Raw genomic sequence first — 23376 nt, 5'->3', positions numbered from 1 at the left:
AGCAGAGTGCTCAATTAAAAGGAAAATCCAAAATGTAAGAGCGTATTTATATATTGTGTACAGAAAGTTGTTAGTTGAGACAGATCATTGTTACCGTCGATTTCAAGCCCGATAATAAGGCCCGTTTAAGGTATCCTTATCAAGCTCTCTTCAGCCAATATTCGTCTATTTTATAACCGGAAATGTGAAGTATATATACCTCGCGAGTTCACGTTTAAATCTCGTTTTGTTTAATCTCCCCCCTTTTTTTATTGGATGATGTAATACCTAATTTTAAACTTTGAATTATTTAAATTTAAGATCTAATTTCGAAAAAAATTTTCCTTATATAAATCGATTTTAATTTGAACCCAAATTAACTTAAAAATATATTTTCTTATGTATAAAAAACCTTAAAATATATATTGGTATCGGTTAAAAACTTAAAAATTCGTTTAATTATATCGAATTACGTTTAAAAATTTCCAAAAATACGTTTAAAGTTTAAAAAAATATATTTTTAATTATATCGAATCACGTTAAAAATTTCGAAATACGTTTAAAAAATATTTTTTAGAAATCCAAATCTTTCAAGGTTTGGGGAAGTGAGTATTTATCTATCCTAAGCGATTTCCCTAGTATATTAACATTATTATATTTTTTCTATAGTTTTAAATTCGAAATAGATTGTAAATTACATTTATAAAGTATAGTTTAAATTTAAAAAAAGGGGGGGATTTAAAAAAACGAGATTTAAACGTGAACTCGCGAGGTATATATACTTTACACTTCCGGTTATAAAATAGACGAATATTGGCTGAAGAGAGCTTGATAAGGATACCTTAAACGGGCCTTATTATCGGGCTTGAAACCGACGGTACCAATGATCTGTCTCAACTAAAAACTTTCTGTACACAATATATATCCTTTAATACTATGCAAAAACATTTAGTCTAAATCTTTCGATTGAAAATTTCTTTGTAAGTTAATTAATCATTAAGCAATCATTGCACTAGTCTTAATATCGTTCCTATTTACTTGTCTTCTTACAAGTTAGACACAAGGTCTCTCTCACACGCATATACACACACATATACACACCCACACACACGCATATATATACATACATATATATATATATATATATATATATTTAAATAAGGGAGTAGTCACCAACAATGTGTATTTTTTAACATTATTTTATTATTCCGTGGCTTGGTTTTTCATTGAGAATTATGTTTGGATCATTGTAATAATGTTTTTAAGTCATTGAAATCGTTTTTACGCGCGTTTCAGACGTTCTGTGAAGCGTCCTCGTCAGAAATTATTTTCATATGTATGGTAATTTTCGTAGTTCATTTGAAGTGTTTCCAAGGGGTGGAGGCTTGTAAGTGTTTATTATTCATTGGCATGTTCAATTTTTATTACTCTTTTATTGGGCTTGTCCAGGCTGCTGACCTGGCTGTAGTCACTCTCTCTTTTTGCTAATGTTTTTTTCTTTTCCTTTAGGGTGGGTTAGGGTGTGTGTGTGTTTGTGTGTGTGTGTGTGTGTGTGCGTATGTGTGCGTGTGTGTGTTTGCTTTTATTGGTTTGAGGATGTGTATACGATTTTATAGTATTATGAGGTTATTTTCTTCCTTAGGAAGGTGACTGTGATCCGAGGTCGTTACTAATGTGTATGTGTGAGGAGGGGGGGGGGAGACCAGTTCTTCTGAAATAAGGGTAGGGGTGCTTTCATTCTATTTTGATATTTATTTTTTGGATTCTTGGATTTTAGTATTGTGATTTTTCGTTTTAGTCTTTTCAGGTATTCCTTATATTATGTTTGTTTAGAAAGAGGGGTGTATTTAAAATATGTATAGGGGATTTTTTAAAAACGATTTCAATGACTTAAAAACATTATTACAATGATCCAAACATAATTCTCAATGAAAAACCAAGACACGGAATAATAAAATAATGTTAAAAAATACACATTGTTGGTGACTACTCTCTTATTTAAATATACATCTTTCTTTCGTTGGAATTTCTTAACTCATTTTATTTAAATATATATATATATATATATATATATATATATATATATATATCGTTAGTCAACATTCCAAAACCAAAAACTAAAAAATGTATTTAATTCACACTCATAATATTTTATTCATATTATGTAAGTACATCTAACACGTGTTTCGTTGAATAACGGAAGTCCAAACAATCATCAGAGACAAATATATATTCTGAAGAAGCAGTTGGAAGCAAAATAGAAAATTTTGGCGTTTCATTCTCGAGAGAAATCATCAGGCTTATGTTGTAATGCAAACAGAATTAACAATCCATGTTTGTGCCGTAGATTACTGCTTTTAATTTGATTAATGCGTTTGCTTGCTGACTAGAGATTACAGAACTTAATTATCTTCTGTATGATTGTAATACATGCAGCCTTAAAGTTTATTACCAGGCTGTAGAGTGAAAGTGATTTTTTGTACGAGGTTAGAGTCCTTCGACCAACCGCAATCATCATCTTCAAATAATATATATATATATATATATATATATATATATATATATATATATATATATATATATATATATATATATATATATATACAGGGTAACCCCCCCAACAAAAACAAAAACAAAAGGCAAATGGAGGTAATCTAGAACATATGCTGTAGAACGGAGAAAAAAGGCCAAAGACCCTTGTGTTTTGATATATATATATATATATATATATATATATATATATATATATATATATATATATATATATATATATATATATTACAATAGAAAAATTCGAGCATGAAAAGTAATATGGTTAAGTTTAAACATGGAAAAAGTAAAGGATTAGTTGTTAAAACTGGAAAAGAAAAGGACAAGATATTCTAGTAAAAAATATAATAAATTTCTAACTTAAAATATTGCAGCATTAAAAATTGATTACATAATGTTATGAATGGAATATAAAAAAATTATTTTGCTGCAATATCGTAAGTTATATATTTATTATATTTTTTACTAGAATATTTTGTTCTTTTCTTTTCCAGTTTAAACAACTAGCCGTTTACTTTTCCATTTTTAAGCTTAACTATATTATTTTTCATGCTCGCATTTTTCTATTATAATCCATAATTTTTCCACGCTTGCTTCCAATAAATTTACTGGTTCTTTGTTTAATTTCAGCTTCCCCCCCCATAAACACATGTGTAATAACAAATTACGGCACTCGTCTGCTTTCAATAAAATCCCCCCCCCCAAATATCTCCTTTTCATGCTTTTATTCTCTCTGTTTCACTTGTTACTTCTCTTTTCGAATTACTACTAAAAGTAGTCGCTGAAACGAGGTGGTTGGTATGGAAACAATTCATAAAAGGTCGCTCGCCTCCTTACGTATTTTTACGATTTTGAGCACCAAAAAAAATCATCATAACTATTGTTTTACTGAACAAAAATTGAATTTTTTTTACAATATAGCTGAGAAGGTGATCTATAAACTGTAATAATTGTTTTAATTTCGTCGAAAATGGGTGAGCGGTGAGGCTTTAAAGCAGTTCTAAATGACTAAAACTTCCAATTAACCATATATTCAAACATGGTAGTGTTTGAATGATATAATTAATAGAAATAATAGTTCGATGAGATAGCGAGGTAAAAATGAACAAACCAAGTTAAGTGTTCATCAACGTTTCGTCTTTATTGTAAATTGAAGAAAATAAAATACCAGTGCAACATTTGAAGATGTATTTTTGTTGTAATGTAATGTATGACTTTGTTTTATATATTAATTACATCATATCATTTTTAAATATATTAACGGCTATATAGCGTTAAAATATCTGTCATAACGCTTTAACTTTTTAAAAAAAATTTATAACGACTTTCTTTGGTCTGAAATAGAACAAAGTCATGGTTAGTTCTTCTCTCTCTCTCTCTCTCTCTCTCTCTCTCTCTCTATATATATATATATATATATATATTGAGTCAGAAATGGCTTTGTGGCCGGGTTTGAATCTACTCACCGGCTGTAACCATAACTCCCTGCACAGATGATTCCCAAAGGGATGAAACACTTGTGTCTGTAGGTATTAAAAATAGTTATAGTAATGATTATGCCAGCCTCTTTAAGAACTCTGTTCTTATTGTTGAGCACTCTAAGATGAAATGTAATAAGTCTGTCACTTAAGCTCACGTGCGCAGATCATGATGTTGTTATTATAAGATCACTCTCATCGTCTTGACATTTATATAAATGTTAATTTCAACTATATTTCTTGCGGTTAAGGATACCGCGAAATAATCTGTCTGTGGATGATTATGTTGCCCTCCTTGCTCTTCGGTAGAACTCCAATAAGTAATCACCAACTGCCACTAGTTAAAGGTATTGCGTATTGGGTAAAACAATTCGGACTCGCCAGCAATTGACAATATTTACATCGAATTTACAGTTCGCTTACATTTAACAAATGTTGGACGATAGCGTAAGAGTTAAAAAATCACCGTTAGCTCGATTGTTGAGTTTCGATCCTGACTTGCGGCACATACTTGTTTAGCAACATTGAAATGCTGGCTGTGATCATCATATATGGTGAAATTTTTCCTTCTTCTTTCTTTCCTTTTTGTCCTCCGCTGCGATATCACCTCGCGTACCGGCTTGGTCATTTGCATATGTGTAATGCGGCTGATGCTAAAAAGCGCTAGCAACTTCGTTAAAATACACGTAGCGCAACATTTTTCTGTACAGAAAATTCATTTTACCTTCCCTTGGATAAGTATTCTTCTAGATTATATATGGACGCAAATAATAATTTTACCTTTCCTTGCATAGGCATTCTTCTAGATTGTACATTAACGCAAAAATTAATTTTAACTTCCCTGTGATAGGTATTCTCCTAGATTATATATGAACGCAACTCTAATTTTACCTTTCCTTGGATAGGTATTCTTCTAGATTATATATGAACGCAACTCTAATTTTACCTTTCCTTGGATAGGTATTCTTCTAGATTATATATGAACGCAACTCTAATTTTACCTTTCCTTGGATAGGTATTCTTCTAGATTATATATGAACGAAAAATTAATTTTACCTGTTACTTGGATGGGTATTCTTCAAGATTTTGCTGTTTCCAGATTAGGCTGTCTGAAGACATTGGCTTCCTGAGACGAACTACACCTAACATTGATGCTTTTTGTTTTTCTATTTCCCTTTGTAAAACTTAATGATGTCCTATAAAAGCAACAGCAAAAAACAACACACCTACATTTCCCCCTTTCCCTTCTTCCCATTTCCCCTTTCTCTTTCTATCACCTCACGTCCTGACTAGTTTCCTAACTTAAAATCCACCAAATATTAATACTGTAACTCTTTTCCCTTTCACATTGCAAATTCATTCGTGTTCTGCAGGGCTGGGAACAAACACGATAAAACCCACAATAACACAAGCAAACCAAACACTACAAAGTAGCAATTGAATATACAAAGAGCTTGAAGATTAAAAACCTCCAACAAAATAAATGGATGCGACTTGAATGCTATTTCCAAAATAACTGGATTCGGCATTAAATAACCCGAAAAGGGTTGATATGCCGTAAAACAAAACAACCAACCAATCTTCAAGATTGTATATGAAAGCAAAAATTAATTTTATCTTTATCTTGAAATGGTATTCTTCTTTTACTTGGATGATTATTCTCTCAGATTATATATGAACGCAAAAAATAATGTTACCTTTACTTGGATAGGTAACCTTCTAGATCATATATTAACGCAAAAAATAATTTTACCTTTATTTTGATGGGTATTCTTCAAGATTATATAGTAACGCAAAAAATAATTTTACCTTTACTTGGATGGGTATTCTTTTAGATTATATATGGACGCGTAAAGTATTTTACTTCACACAGAAAGAGAGATAACAGAACTTGAAAATTCATTTTGAAAACATTCAATCGACGTTTTGCTAACTTGTAATCGGCTTCTCTTATCCATTATGTATTTTATCCGTCCATCAAACAGTAATAAAGATTAAAACATGTAAAACTAACAGTAGTATCTTGTTCTTATATGATAAACCGATAAAAGTGTAGAACTAGTTTTAGATATTATTAGATTATTCAGATTATTTGACATACTTTTCAAATTTTAGATGTTTTTCTCACAACGTCTCAGTCGCTGATGCTTCCGATTTTCTTCAACTGTATCTGCTCAAACTCTGGAGTCATTATGAAATTTCGAACTGATCCCTTTATTTAATCCACGGGGTTAGCTTGCTTTCGTTCTATCAGCCATGACCATAGGCCTTAAATAATCCGTAATTGTATTTTTACTATTTAGCACTATAAGTGTTAAATAAATTAATATATTGCAAGGGCAATAGTATATGTCTTCCATATGTTATTGTTTGTCAGTGAAAGTCGATGGGAGGTAACGATGGTCAACAACACGGATTGGGTGTTCCGAGTTCGAATCAATTTCGTTCCACAAAAAATCACTTTCACTCAGGATGTTGGTAATCTTTTGCGTGGTCTCTCCTGTAAGTACCCAATGCCTTTCTCGAGACAATTCTGGCTACAAAACTACCTAGGAAACCAATGCAAGCAATATAATCTTCGAATTCATACGATATGATGATGACTGAAATTCAATTAATATTTAATTTGCTCTAATTTTGTTTTTCCACGCCAGATCTCATGGGCATCTACGTACGCAAATAAAAAAAATAAAAATAAAAATAAAAATAAAAAATAAAAAATAAATTGTAAAAAATATCTAACACAGAATTTGAAATAATTTTGGAATACGTTTATATCAAACTTAATACATAATAAATAAGGATTCTGGGAACGGCGAAAACGCTGAAGGCATATTATAGAAAAATATTATTACAATTATTATTTAACTGAGAGGACCTGTGGAAATTCCACAGGGGACTCGTCCATATGTAATATATTGATGTTGGCATTCTATAAATGTTCAGTGTAAACAGAGACGCTCTGATATTATTGTAGCTCTTTTGTTAAAACTGCAAAAGTATTTTATCTAAGCTAGCAGGGTCGTTCAGCGCCGCCCGGTCGTAAAGTGTGCTTAAATATGATAACATTTTAATTCTTGGAAATTTCGTATATATTATTATAGAGTTGATGTTCTATCGATTTTTATATATTATAAAGCTACGATTAAAAAAAATATATCCATATGACTTGGGTGCATCAGGTTGAATCGAAACCGAAAGTTATATATATATATATATATATATATATATATATATATATATATATATATATATATATATAGGGTGTCTACAAAGTCTGGCTACATTATGTAGCCAGACTTTGTGGAAACATCCTCTAGATTATGTAGCCAGACTTTGTGGACACCCTGTATATATATATATATATATATATATATATATATATATATATGCATATATATATATATATATATACATATATATATATATGCAGACATGTGTGTGTGTCTATATATATATATATATATATATATATATATATATATATATATATATATATATATACAGGGTTCCCACAAAGTCTGGCTACATAATCTACAGGATGCTTCCACAAAGTCTGGCTACATAATGTAGCCAGACTTTGTGGACACCCTGTATATATATATATATATATATATATATATATATATATATATATATATATATATATATATAAACTTGATTCTCTTCAGCTATAATCGAAACTGAAACCAAAACTTATGAAGAATTCTGGGTAAAATTATTTATAAAGAAATAAATGACTTGAGTGCCATCAGTTATAATTAAAACCGAAACTTTTCGAACCCGAGAATCTTTCTGTCGAACACAGGAATCTGCATGAAATTTCGAAAGGAACCGTTTATATACTTCACGGGAATAGCATGCTTTCGTTCCGTCAGCCATGACTGGATAGAGGTGCTAATTTCGAAATTCTGCATTCTCAAGCATATTTATGCCTTCTTACGAAAGTAAAATCAATATATTAGATGGTTTTAATAGATAATGTTTTAAATATAAGTCTTAAGCTAAAATGGTCTTTAAAAAGAATTTGAAATAAAGGAAAACCGGCTAATGACTATGGATTGAACTCAATGCGTCTATAAAATATTTGAATTTAGAAATGTAAGTTTGTGTCTATATACTATATTATACCCACCCCTTACTTGAAATCATTTGGTATACTTCAAAGAACCTGAAATTTGATGAATCTATATTATATCTCAGAAATTAGTGGGCCGATCTCGCTGAAATTTTGTGTAGACTATTTTTATGACAAGATGCAGCAAAAAAAAAGTATCCGTTTGATGCACAATTAGTGATTTGTAAGCATCAGTCACCACACTATTTCATTTAATCTCACTTTTTGTCAGAAAATACTAAACGGATTTAGTTGAAATTTTCTATGAACCTTTGTTACGAAAATGTGTAGCGAACTAAGTACTATGGCATCCGTTTTATACACGGATTAATAATGATTTATAGGGATTAGTGTTTAATGTAAACATAAGCAGACTTTTAACCATATTCAACCATCAATCTGAGCAAGAGCTGCTAGAAGCAGATTATCTTTCTTTGAGAGATTTCAAAATAGGCTTCGTAGCCTAGTGGGGCATACTCTTTTCTCTTCCCTGCAACCTCTTTCACACAGAAGAGATGTTGCGAGCCTATATCTGCTTTATCGTTGTTTTCATGGCAAGTTCTCGGCTGAGCTTCAATCTATGCCCCCCCTGGCCTGACTTTCACGAGAAAGACTCGTCTAGCTGAGACCACTATAAATAATTTCCCCCTCTTTATCTGTGCCTGAATCTAAACGTAGATTCCATGAACACAGCTTATTTCTTAAAACTGCACGCCTGTTGATTTTTGTTCCGTTTTCCTGCTTTCCAGCTGACTACAATATGCTTGTCTTCAAGTCCAATGTGAACAAGTTCTTGATGGGTCGTCCCCTTAAATAATTTCATTTGCGAAATTTTCACTACTAACAATTACTACGACATTTTCCCATTGACTACTGTACATTCATTAACCCTTACCCTCGAGTGGCCTCCGGGCCTTGATAAGTGATGACTCCTTTGTAAAAACATAAAATTGGCATAAAGCGCTTATTCAAGCTTAACGGGCTATAACTTTTTTCGTTTTTAATAGGCTAAAACGTCTAGTATTTATTAATTAATGTCGAATACTTAAAATGCTAAAAATCGGAGGAATCTGAATTTTTCACGAAGAACTTTCACCTATTATTTATCCCATTTTCATGAAACTAAATTAAACGAAATATTCCCCATATTTCGATCACTTACGTATAGCAGTATTTTCTAAATTTATAATGATCAGTTAATTAGTTTAAGAGTTAATCCTGTATGTATATATAAGTATATATATATATATATATATATATATATATATATATATATATATATATAAACATACTTGGCTATATATAGAGATGAAAAAAGACTGCTAAAAGAATTGCATTCGTGCTTCGATTAAAAGCAATATAAGTATATATTTTACTGTGGTATACCGTTAATAAAGGCCCAAACGCCATTTGAGGATATGGGTCAATGAATGTCAGGTGACCAGTGAGACAACACTGTTATGATTGGAAATGGTGGGAGTTGGGCAGGGTTTAATTATTTAAGACGACGGCCCAACAAGAGCTTATTTATTTACATGAGGTTTGAACACGATGATGTTATAGTCAGCGTTATTTTTGGAATTTTCGTTTAGTCTTAGAGATAAATAGAGAGTAAGGAAAATGTTTGACAGTTTTTGCAGCTAGACGAGAATTCGTTGCGAATATTTTATCGTGTGTGTGGGGGGGTGTAGGTAGGAACTCAGTCGAGCACAGTTTTTAAGGAAACATGATTACGACTAAGCCAAGGCGGCAAAAGAGTGAATAATCATTGCTGACAGATAATCAAGAATATAATAAATATAGTACGCAACCGCGAGGGACATTCCAGTGCCGCCAATGTTACCATGCGTATGACTAGTGGATAGCACTCATTGGCCACCTTTGCTCTCAAGAATTAACCTGCATGAAAAACTGCCATCGTCCACCTCATCGGATTACCTGCACTTACCCACGCTCGTTTACATTACTGAAGGACACTAAAAGCTAAACGAATGCGAAGTTTAATTATGTCGCTGAATTTGTCTAAATCCAAAGGAAATAAAATAAATCTTCAAAACGTTGACATCTCATTTTTCAAACTCACCCCAACACAACCCCCCGTTTACAAGCCATTATCTGACATTGTTTGCAGTCAATTGAAATCTTAATTTCACATTACGTAGTTTTGTAACAATATTTGCATACTGGCTGTAAAACTAGGCGTTACCCGGATGGAACCTTATTTCCTATTGCATACAGGTTATAACGTGATATTACTTTGTATATTTATGCATTTGGTTCCCCGACAAAAGGAGGGTGGGCCTGTAAATGCATCCTTGTCCGTTCGTCCATTCGTCTGTCCGCACTTTTCTCAATAACTAAGCCTTGGAATTTTTTGAAATATTAAACATATGAGTAAAAAAGTAACAGAACGGGTTTTCCGGGAAAACTCCAGTTGCCCCACTAGGGGAGCCTTTTGGGTAAAATTGATACTTTTGTGCTTATTAAAAAAAACATTGATGCCTTGGATTTTTATAAAATTTTTTGAAATTTGTAACTAACTGATTCCTATATAATTTTGTTTGTCTATACTTTGCGATAACTCTTGAGTGTGCCCCAGAGACTCTTTTAAGGCTAATAAAAACACTCCATTTTTGGGACTATTTTACCATATTTGTCCAAAATTTTCTGTCTATTTAGCAGTTTTGCATGGGGTTGGACTCAAATTTAAATGTGTTATGGCCTTGAGGACTTTTGGGGCTAAATGGCGGGGGCTGAGTAAATGATGGACTAAGTTATTTCTTTTTTTTTGCATGATGCAGAACTCAAATTTACATATGTTAAAGCCTAAAACTGTACCGTTTGTTCATTTTCACCAGGGTTTTAGGTGCCCTGGGAACTTTGGGGGGAAAATAGGGGAGGCAAATGCTGAAATTAGTCATTTATTATGCCTCATTCACTGTGCACTCACGGGGGACCAAGCATGCTTCACTTATTTAAATAGAAATCGCTCCAAACAAGGCATGAAGCCACTTGGTATAAGTAGCTAAAACAAATATCATTTCAAAATCAAAAACTATCCAACGATAATAGATTATATTTAGAAAAAAGCAATTTTTCTCCCTTTTGTCAGAAACATCACTCATAGAATGCGGTGACTAAATAATTAAATAAAAGGAGCGAGAGATACGAGGCTGCCATTATTCAATGGGGTGGAGACCAATATGGCGCAAGAAACCTAGGATGCATTAAACATTTATTAAAGTATGACGAGTCGTAAATAAAACGCCATTATGACGTTTCTGAATTTATTTTTAGATTAAATTGGTTCTTCGAATTATTTGAATGCATCGGACTACTGTTCCTGAAAATAACACTCAAGATGAGAACAATAATTCGATGAATCTAAATAATACGAAAACGCACTTAATTGAAATAAATTTCGATAAAATTACCATCTTTAGCCTCACATAGGCACATTTGGCGTTTCTCGGGAATCACCGAACATTTCCTTTCATTATTATTTCTTTATTTCTATAATTTTCAAGTTAACAAAAAAACAACAACAACAAAACAACAACAAAATATAAAAATCAACATCTGATTTTCCTTTTCATTGATGCCATCTCGAACAGAGAGCCTTACGATAATAGTGTATCAATATATTTATCCAAGTGGGTAATATACTTTTAGAATATATATATATATATATATATATATATATATATATATATATATATATATATATATATATATATGTATATATATATATATAGTAAGTTATAAAATGTATATGGCGATTAAGCTACATAAGGCTTAAGCCTGAAGAATCCTAGAGTGGATGAAACGCGGAATATTCAGTGTTGCTTAATCGCCATATACATTTTATAACTTATTAACTAGCTCTACCTACGTATTGAGCACTCTTGAAGTAAATACTTAAAGTTTACGCATAAATCTATACTTTCGAATATTAATTTTATGTGAGTAAATTAAGTAGTTATATATATATATATATATATATATACATCTTGGACATCAACCTGTATAATTAGTAGTTGGATGACTTGTTAAGAAGTAATTATCTTTTACAATCAGACTTCGCAACGGTTTGTTTGATTTGTGTTAGTCATTGGACGTGGCAGCTCAGGGTGAGGACAGGTTATTCACCTAGCATACATGCGACGGGGTTTCGAATCCTGAGTTCAGATATATCTTACTGATGAGTCCAAAGGAAGACAAAACTTTTAAACTTCCAGTTTGCGACTTTCATGGTTTGTGTTAGCTGCAACGTTGTTCGATTGTGGAAGTAATTGTATATATAAAATTACTTTATTATATTGCCAATAACATGGCACGACAATAAAAATGAAAACCGCATAGTCAGAAATAAAGCTTTAATATAAATTGGCCTGACTTGAAATAACAATAAGATTGCTTCATATGTTAGATAACGTGTTAGGAATTATCATGTCTCTGCCAACATCTGAGAAAATGGCAGCTGGATTTTTGTTAATGGATTTGATAGAATGTTTTAAGAATGTTTCATACACTTTCAAACATAGGATTTGTTTGATAGAAAAGCGTAAAATCATACGTGCGCGATGAGAAGTTGAAATATTTTGGAATTAGTCGTGTTTGTATATATCTCTCTGAGTGTTTGTGTGTTTTATACATCATAATCACGCTGGCACGCCGGTTCTCGTCAGATCACAGAAGTTAAGTAACGTTGAACCTGGCTAGCACCAGATGGGTGACCAATTGGGAATTCTAACCGCTGTATGTGCTCTCCACGTAATCAGCATTGTTTCCAGTTGTCCTGAACTTCCACTTGCCACTGGTATTTAACAACATCGACCCAGGAGACATGTGGCTAGAGATTGCGCAACTTTTGCCATAAAATTCCACGCGCTGACACCCTTATAGTGAATATTCATAGTCTGTCAAGACTGAAGGGAGCTACCTTAAGTGTTTGTGTGTGGGTATATGTGTCTGCGTATCTATCTATCTCTATTTTTAAAATTTTCTTCCTTTGAAGATTGTAACGCTGGGTATGGGGAAGCCAAACCAGCTGCCAACATTGCCCTGCATTTTATTGAAACCAACCAAGAGCTCATTTTAGTATCCTCGTTGTTCCCTTAAGTGCAATTGTCTGGATCTCTTTTGCACTTGATTCACAAGGAATATTAGTTATGTAGAACTTCAGGTTTTATCATAAGTCCTATGGCACCTATGATAACTGGTATGATTGATATCTCTCTAAGATTCCAGTTTCTTTTCATATCATACATTAGACCTTGATATTTGACCTATTTCTCCCTTTCAGCTTTGTTCAGACCTCCATCATTAGGGACACTCACTTCAACCAAGGTTGCAACTCTCTCTTACTTATTCCATATAACTATGTCAGGTTTCATAGCAGCATTTTCAAGGTAGGTGGCTGTAGGGATTCCATGATCGTAATATATATATATATATATATATATATATATATATATATATATATATATATATATATATATATATGTATATATATGTGTGTGTATATATATATGAGCAAATAATTAATAAAATATGTTAAAAAACACTTTGAAATGAGTTAAAAACATATTTAATCTAAAAAGGAAACACTAGATAAATGGATAATCACTTTTTTCTTTACCATATTCCCTCTGCTTAACTTATTTTGTTTTCAAGTAAGATCTTTGACTTACTTGTTGTTTCATCAAATACTTCTGCATGCAAAATCCGATCCCGCATTTTGCTAATTCCTACCCTCTGATGAGAAGGAGAGTATTCCTTCGAAACCCCGCGGATTAAGGATTATCCATTTATCTAGTGTTTCCTTTTCAGATTAAATATGGTTTTAACTCATTTCAAAGTGTTTTTTAACATTTTATTAATTGTTTGCTCATATTATAAGCTCTATTTCCTATTTGGTTTTATCGAGCTTTTTTATCTGGCTGAGATAATTTTATAAATTTTAATTCTTTAATATTTATAATTTACTTTAATTTTACCATCTTGGATAATTTTGGAAAATTCAATTGTAATTTTCATTTTACACACACACACACACACACACATATATATATATATATATATATATATATATATATATATATATATATATATATATATATATATGAGCAAACAGTTAATGAAATATGTTAAAAAAACACTTTGAAATGAGTTAAAAACATATTTAATCTGAAAAGGAAACACTAGATAAATGGATAGTCCTTAATCCGCGGAGTTTCGAAGAAATACTCTCCTTCTCATCAGAGGGTAAGAATTAGCAAAATGCGGGATCGGATTTTGCATGCAGAAGTATTTGATGAAACAACAAAGAAGCCAAAGATCTTACTTGAAAACAAAATAAGTTAAATATAGATGCATGTGTGTGTCGTAATGTGTGTGTAATAATAATGCTCGTTACTCACCTGCCATGCTGTATCCCTGATATGAACTGTGATTTGTCTGCCGTCAACCACCGTACTGTGACTGGACACGGTCTCTGAAATAATAATCATATATATATATATAAGTGCAAAGGTCTAAAATAGTTTGAATACTTTTTAACCGATGAGTCACTATTTATCAAGGCCAAAAAACACACGAGAATAAGAGTAAATGTAGTGAATTGAATTCTCGCTAAAATTACCTCCAGCTCGCCCCAATTGAAATGAATGGCTATGCAACACTCTATCTGTATAAGAGCCAAGTACATCCTAAAACGTAGTACTGTTGTCTGGGCACAAGCTGCTCGGAGAACCCTATCCTGCCTTGACGAGTTTCGAAACCTGATAGATGATATCCTTTTCTCTTCCTTTCAACCTCTTTCTCACAGAAGAGACGTTGCTAGCTTGTCACTGCTCTAACATTATTTTCATGTGCCCGTCTGAGCTCTAATCTTGCCAAAATTTCACAAGAAATACTCGCCTAGTTACAATCACCATCAACAATTTCCCCCACTCTCTATTTGTGCCTAACTATAAACGTGAATCTCATGAATAAATCTTCTTTCATAAAATTGCTCGCTTGTGGAACTCTGTTCCCCTGGCCTACTTTCCAGCTGACTATAACATGGTCGTCTTCAAGTCCAATGTAAACAATTCTTGCTAAGACGCCCCTTTAAATAATCGAATTATACTAAATCCCCACTACTACTGATTACATTGTTGTCCCAATGACTATCGTACACTCATTAACCCTCATCCTCGAGTGGCTTTCGGGCCTTGACAAGTGGTGGACCAGTGCTTCAAACGTATTACTAAACAAACCAGTTATAATGTTTTTACATTTTAATATTTACACTATAATTTTGTCATTATATTTTAATTTTTATATAAGATATACATGTTTATTTTTTTAATTTAGAGTACAAAACTTTTGCGGGATACAGGATTTTGCTGACTTTAAAAACTGGCATTATAATTTAAAATTTAGGACGCTGATCTTTCCTGTCCTCGTTCATTGAAGGAGAAATCTTTCTAGATCGAGGCAAGTTGTATATTCTAAGTGAAGATAAATTCGTGAGTGAGCGCCACAGTGAATAAATGCAAAAAAAAAAAAAAAAAATCAACATTAGCAATATAATGTTAAAAGTCAGTTGCATTAATATTTATACAAACGTACATTTCTGACGATCGGACATACCGTGAAAATGCAATAAAGTGTTCCAATAAACCCATTTTAATATGTTTATAATTATTTCATATATCCACATAAAATATTATGAGGAAATATTTTATGTATACAGTTTCTGTATTTACGTCAACACACACACACACACACACACACACACACACACACACACACACACATACACACACACACACACACACACACATATATATATATAATATAAAGCTGAATGTCTGTGTATGTGTGTGTGTGTGTGTGTGTGTGTGTCTGGTCACGAATAGGCTCCTATATGGATTACTATATAAAAAACAACTGATTACATATAACGATAGAAGATGTATCGAGACACAGGATTGAGTATGTTTGATCTGGCAGAACGGTGGTTCATTAAAATTGTGGAGTCTGCGTTCGCGCCTGGTCCACAAAGTATGGAAATAAAAAATGTAAAAATTAAAAAAAAAACGTTTACAAGTGTTTTTAATAGAGATGTACATAAAAATACTTTGATAAGTATGTTTTAACTTAAATAGGGATGGTATAATAAAATTGTGGGGTCTGCGTTCGCGCCTGGCCTCCATAGAATGGAAATAGGCACAAACTTTAATAAAGAGTTTTCATATCTATCTGCGTAAGTATACTTTGATAATTATGTTTCAGTTTGAAGAAATATGGTATGATAAAATTATGGGGTGTTCGTTCGCGCCTGACCTCCATAGAATGGAAATATGTCACAAAGTTTAACAGGGTTTTTTAATATGGATCCACAGAATATTGTTATAAGTGTTTCAGTGTGAACAGGTATGGTTATAATAAATTATGGGGTTTATCTATTATATTTTTACTTTCATCATATTTTGCTTTGGTTTTGATACCCCCAAATTCGAAGCTATCTCTTTACAATCCTTCCTTTTCATACATAACCTATCATACTTTCATAAATCAGAGCGCAGACCTCACAATTTTATTATACCATCCCTATTTAAGTTAAAACATACTTATCAACGTATTCTTATGTACATCTATATTAAAAACACTTGTAAACGTTTTTTTTTTAATATTAATTTTTTTATTTCCATACTTTGTGGAGCAGGCGCGAACGCAGACCCCACAATTTTAATGAACCACCGTTCTGCCGGATCAAACATACCCATTCCTGTATCTCGATACATCTTCTATCATTATATGTAATCAGTTTTTTAAAATAGTCAACCATATAGGAGCCTATTCGTGACCAGACACACACACACACACACACACACACACACATTCAGCTTTTATATTATAGATATATGAATGGAAGTAATGGACGTCCGTTATGAATGTTTCTTTATGTTCTTCTTGTTTTTCTTACCCCTTGATAAATATTCATGATCTTTGGACCATGTTTATGATAAACATTTCCTCTCGTTGCCGAGGATAACCTTGAAAAGTGTCGACCAAGAGATATCTAAGTAGTGTGCTTTATCATTTGTATGTCTTTCCAGTTCTTTTTTTTTGTTTACTGTGTGTTTTTAGGCATCGCTTTGAAGTACAATAAAGTGATTCTTCCTTGTTTCGCTTTATGTGTCTCTTATTTCGTCTTCTATAATATAAACGTCACCTGTCTGTTTAAATGTAAGTAAGTAAGTATGTATGTATGAATGTTAAAAACTTTCGAAAGAAACGACCTTTCGGACGACAAATATCGAAAAAATTGGCTAAAAACATTCATTCCTTTACCCTCCATTGGGCACTTTTCTACAAAGAGGGGTTACTTTTTTCGTCGATATTTTCGAAAGTCATCCCCTCTTTTCGATTGTCTAGCCTTAAAATTACACCAATCACTTCCGGTTTGGCGATGGACACAATTTTTCTCCTTCACGGTATAAGGTTCGAGTCTGCCTGCGTGCTACCAGTTTTTATGCTTGTTTTTTTTGTTTTGTTTATTCAACATACACCTCCAAACACCCGGGCAACGCCGAGCACCCGGGCTAGTTAGTAATATAAATTAAAACTAAATAAAAAAATGAATTACATCGATAATGGAATTACGGTCAGTTTTTATTAAAATTATGAAAACTCCCTCTTCTCTCTCTCCCAACACACACACACACACACACACACACACACACACACACACACACACACACACACACATATATATATATATATATATATATACATATATATCAAATTTATAAATTATATCGTATAATTGTTATTTAATGTCAGTTTTGCAGCAAATACAAACCCGTTCCGAGTAAAATTAAAAACACACTTAAAATGAGTCAGAAAGAAATATTTCGTCATCAGAATTTGATTGTTAAATGAAAACCGTACTACATCAATACAAAACTCCATGCAAAACATTTACAAATGTTGAAAATCGACACACGAAAACAATAACGAAATGGAATTAATAAACGTCAAAATTATTTTAAATCCAAGAAAACTTCGAATGTTCAGAAAACGTGCACTTGCACACGTAACTTTCCACTGAGTAAACTTTTAAAAGTGAGGTCAAAACAAAGTTAATTTTATATATATATATATATATATATATATATATATATATATATATATATATATATATATATATATATGTAATTAACTTAAACAACCAATCAAACAACCATATACATATATATATATATATATATATATATATATATATATATATATATATATTATGGCAGTAGAGTTTCGTTTCCAAAAGTACATCCAATGAAACAACATGTGTCTACTAAAAATTGCTCAATGAGTAAACAGAGCAGGTATATTAAATTTATTTATACAAACATTGATGGCTACATATGTGCATACATGTTTCTGTAATCGCCCGTGCTGGGGAGATTACGTCTTCGAGCCTAAAATTACCTTCGAAAACTGACAGTTCAAGACAAAAACATTTCCTTCTTTCGTTTACAAAATTAGAATCTTGTCATCTAATATAGATGGGGTTATGTGTTGGGGAGGATAAGTAAGGTCTTTGAACGATCCATTCCTCACAGGCTTTTATCTTTCCATTTCTTAACCTCTTATTTTTTCCTTCCCTTTTATATTATTTTTTTATTTTTATCTATCTCATCTTTTGGTTTTGCGTTAAAAGTACTTGAGAATTCAACATTTTGTCTGCACTAGTCGGTGGTCAAAGACTGTAGACATTTCCGATGGCCACTCAGTTCGGATAAAGACGGCATTCTCAATCTACATGCGCACTCATTTCAGAAGTAAGCATACACACATATCTATACCCAGGAGTTGATATACATCGTTTGGGATATTTTACGTACACATATGTACAGGAATATAAACATAAAATAAAATAAAAATAAATATAAAATAAAGAAAGCCACCGACCTCCGCATGTATAAATATGCATAAATACATGTATAAATATCTATAAACTAGCATTTCAGCCCGGCGTTGCCCCGGTGTTTTTACGTGTATGTTGAGCCCCCTCCCCAAAAAGTTGTAGTAGGAAGGCAGGCTCGAATCTGTACAGTGAATGAGAAAGAGAACGGGGGAAAATGTGACGTCTTTGCTCTTACGACCACCGCCAAACCGGTAGTGACGTACGTTTAAATTAAGGGTAGACAATCGAAAAGAGACGTGACTTTCGAAAATATCGGCGAAAAAAAGCGCTTCCACCCTGTAGAAAAGTGTTTAGTTGAGAGTGAATAAATCAATATTTTTTGACAATTTTTCGGTATTTGTTGTCTGAAGGGTCGAGCTTCAAAACGATACTGATCTTGAGAAAATCCATCGCATCTGTCGAAAAGACATGCAAAACATACATACATGCATTTATATATTGGAAGCTCAAGTTTTCGAGCCAAATCGATTAAAAAGCTTGCCTTATCTCTGAATACCCTTTATGTAAAATTTCAAATGTTTAGACCGGAAATTTCTGAGCAATTTTGGTAGAGACCGCAGAAGTAAAATATTTTAAAACTTTGACCCCAATTAATGACCCCTTAAAATTTATTGTTTTTGGCTCAAATCAAGTTATTAATTAGACTCATGTATAAGGAACCTGTATCTAAAATTTCAATTGTTTATACGCAAAATTGTCGGATTATGTTTGGTAGAGTTCTCACAGGTTTAAATCGTTGAACTTTAACCCCTTAACAGCCAAATTTCTGGCCAAACACGAATTCAAAGATGTTCCCAAATCTCAATACCCTGTATATTAAATTTCGAGTCTTTAGACTGAAAATTGACAGAGTTATTGCATAGGGGAAATGTACACAGACAGACAGACAGACAGACAGAAAGACAGACGCTTTATCCTGTTGTTCTTAGTGTCTTCTCTCCATATCGTCCCTCATCCTTCCCCATATTGTATTATACTCCTATTTCTCATACCCCCCATTCTTTATAACTCCAATTTCACACCCTCGTATCCATATCCCTTAATATCCCTCCTAATTATCCCCTTAGCTAGATGTCGCATTGAAATGGTTTGCAACCTATCCCCCATGCCCTCTCTTCTGATGAGAAGCATTAGGCCCTCGAAATACCTTGGTATAAATAGAATATATGCTCCTTAACTATAGGTTTCTTTACTAACATCTGTATATATAATATATATATATATATATATATATATATATATGTGTGTGTGTGTGTGTGTGTGTGTGCAGTTCATTGAAGAGCAGAGACAACTCCCGTTTGTTTATTTTACAATCATTTTTTTCTTTTTGACGGACTAGTTACGAAGATTCTGTTCAATTTGTCGTATTTGTGAACGTTTTCGACCTCCATAGGTTATCATGAGACGAAAACGTTCGCGAATACAGCAAATTTCTTTTTACACTTGAACAGAATGTTCGGAAACTAATCCGCCAAAAAGAAAAAAAATGGATTGTAAGACAAACAAACAAGGGTTGTCTTTGCTCTTCAATGTAACGTGACTAGAGGAAAATATGATGGCCAATTATACTAATATACATATATATATATATATATATATATATAATATATATATATATATATATGTGTGTGTGTGTGTGTGTGTGTGTGTGTGTGCGAGAGAGCGAGAGAGGAGAGAGAGAGAGAGAGAAAGAAGAGAGGGAGTGTAAGAGGAAATAGATTAAAGGAAAAGTATAAGTTGAATCAGTGTATATAAAAATAGAATCACATTTTAGAAGATTACTAATTTCACGCTGTTTCTAGAATCACTCAATCTGCTTCGTCCGAGTAAATGACGTCCATTTGAACAGAGGTATACGTAGATAGATATGTGTAAAGTGCGATACGCAAAGATGAATAGACTGCTTAAACTGCACTGACATGCGTAACGAATGTACAAACACGTTCTGTTCATAATTTAATTTGGCATGGTGGAAACTTGTTTTCTTTTTTATTTATTCGTTAATCAAAACAAATCATTCGGACTTTTTACACAAACAGCAGCAACGTCGACTAAGAAATTAAACATAATTTTAACAGCGAAGGAACATATCGTATCATGCATGAAAAATGTTCACAAAAACTAGAGAATTACAGAAGTAGTACGAAAATATCAAACACTTTATATATATATATATATATATATATATATATATATATATATTATATATATATATATATAAGAGCAAACAGTTAATAAAACATGTTAAAAAACACTTTGAAAAAGAGTTAAAAACATATTTAATCTGAAAAGGAAACACTTGATCAGCGGATAGTCCTTAATCCGCGGAGTTTCGAAGCAATACTTTCCTTCACATCAGAGGGTAGGAATTAGCAAAATGCGGAATCGGATTTTGCATACAAAATGGAAACTCAATTAACTTTCTTGGAGTTATATTTTTGGATTTTATCGTCATTGGATTATTTACCATTCACAAGACTATCCATTCACGTGTAATCACCCTTTTCTTCACCATATTCCCTTTGCTTCACTTTTTGTTATCAAGTAAGATCTTTGACTTACTTGTAGTTTCATCAAATACTTTTGCATGCAAAATCCGATCCCGCATTTTGCTAATTCCTACCCTCTGATGAGAAGGAAAGTATTTCTTCGAAACTCCAACGGATTAAGGACTATCCACTTATCCAATATATCGAGATATATTCCAGTCATTTTATGCGGTTAAACCCTGGAAGACAATATAAACCCTCATTTTCTCTGAAATATATATAAACCACCAACTTATGCTCAATTAACCGTATACGTATATCAATTATAAACTTCGAAATTAAATAAGCTTAACGGATTGTTTGTCGTTAAAGAAACCAGATTAAACCTACCTCACACTCACATACAATAAAAGACGTTGCATTTATTAGAATAGTAAACAAAACCAAACAGAGTGAAAAAATATATATATACAACAAATAAATATTACCAAAGGCAAGTTAAGTTAATATTCTACCTACCTGGATAAGATTTTTACTTTTAACTTATTATTAGGGCTATGACAAGAGAATATTCTTTTCATTATTTTGACTCTCGAGTATATATAAGTTAATATCTTATATGTTTTAGATAGAGTGATGTGGTTCTCGATTGATTAACTGTGTCTGTGTCGGATATATACTCCAGAGTAAAAACAATGACAGAATATTCTCTTGTCATAACCCTAGTTATTATAAAGTGTTTTACTAAAAACTAAAAGAAGTGCAAAGCCTGTTGAGTTAGGACGAAAAAAACGAAGGTAGTCTCATTCGAGCTATAGTCGAGCCTCGATAATCGCTCAAAAATCGAAAATTAAACAAAAACTGATAGAAATAATTCCAAGTACAATTTCGCAGAATTAGTGACATTTATTGGATGTGTTTATATTAGTATTTGTTTTAATTTGCGTCTTTTAGCCACTATTGGGACTCGACTGTAGCTCTAACCTTTTTTCTATTCTTACTCGACAGGCGTTACATAACTTTTATTTTAACGTTAAAAAAAATACAAAAAACAAAACAAAACAAAACACTTAAAATAATTTAAAACACAAAACGTAACGTATCCATATAGGTAAAATGGCAACTTAACTTGCCTTTGGTAATATTTATTTTTTGTATATTTATTGTTTTCACTCCTTCTTGCTGTGTTGGTTATTAAATGCCCCAAACAAGAATCACATCTCCCAACAAACATTACATACATTAAATTCCCCATTCACAAACTGTTGAAAACACTTGAAAGTTATTTGCCAATTAAGTACCAACATTACATTTGAGATTTTTTGTGTCAAATGTAATTTGATTAAAAGACTCTGCAAAGGAAACAACGTGAAAATCATGAGCCAAAACAGGTTTTTGATTAGGTGACTTAGTGCAAATCTTGCTTAGACATAAACGTCACAAAACAATGTGGACGAAAAGGAGGAAACACGATTTCGTGATTATATGTTTTATTAATTCGCCCGGCACTTCCCAAGCCCAGTCACTTAAAGATTATATTATTGTTTTTTCTTTCTTTTATACTAAGCCCTTTCAGTGGGAGAGAGTGTCCTAATGGATAAGGTATTCTTGGCGACGTAAAAGATTTTAAAAGAAAATAAAGTTAGGAAATTAGTTCAAAACAATTTTGTTTACCTACAGAGTGAGGTACCCATATATAAGTACTGGTTTAGAGATCATCTACTATTCAAAAACAGTTTTTAAAAATAAATATCTGTATTGTGTACGTAACTGTATCGGAAA

At 32.3% G+C, this 23376-nt stretch overlaps 1 protein-coding gene across 1 annotated transcript in view; it reads right to left on the bottom strand.

Moving 5' to 3' along the window:
- Positions 1-23376, bottom strand: part of LOC145245825 (ras-related and estrogen-regulated growth inhibitor-like protein) — a 172316-nt gene that overhangs the window by 24996 nt on the left and 123944 nt on the right. Inside the window, exon 3 of the mRNA XM_080107473.1 lies at positions 14547-14620. Within this exon, the coding sequence (XP_079963599.1) occupies positions 14547-14620 (74 nt within the window). The remainder of the gene's footprint in view (positions 1-14546; positions 14621-23376) is intronic.

This window comes from Euprymna scolopes, chromosome 23 (assembly GCF_053919585.1).
Source record: "Euprymna scolopes isolate OS-2025 chromosome 23, ASM5391958v1, whole genome shotgun sequence".
In the NCBI taxonomy this organism is placed as follows: domain Eukaryota; kingdom Metazoa; phylum Mollusca; class Cephalopoda; order Sepiida; family Sepiolidae; genus Euprymna; species Euprymna scolopes.
This window is presented reverse-complemented; position numbering and strand designations above follow the sequence as displayed.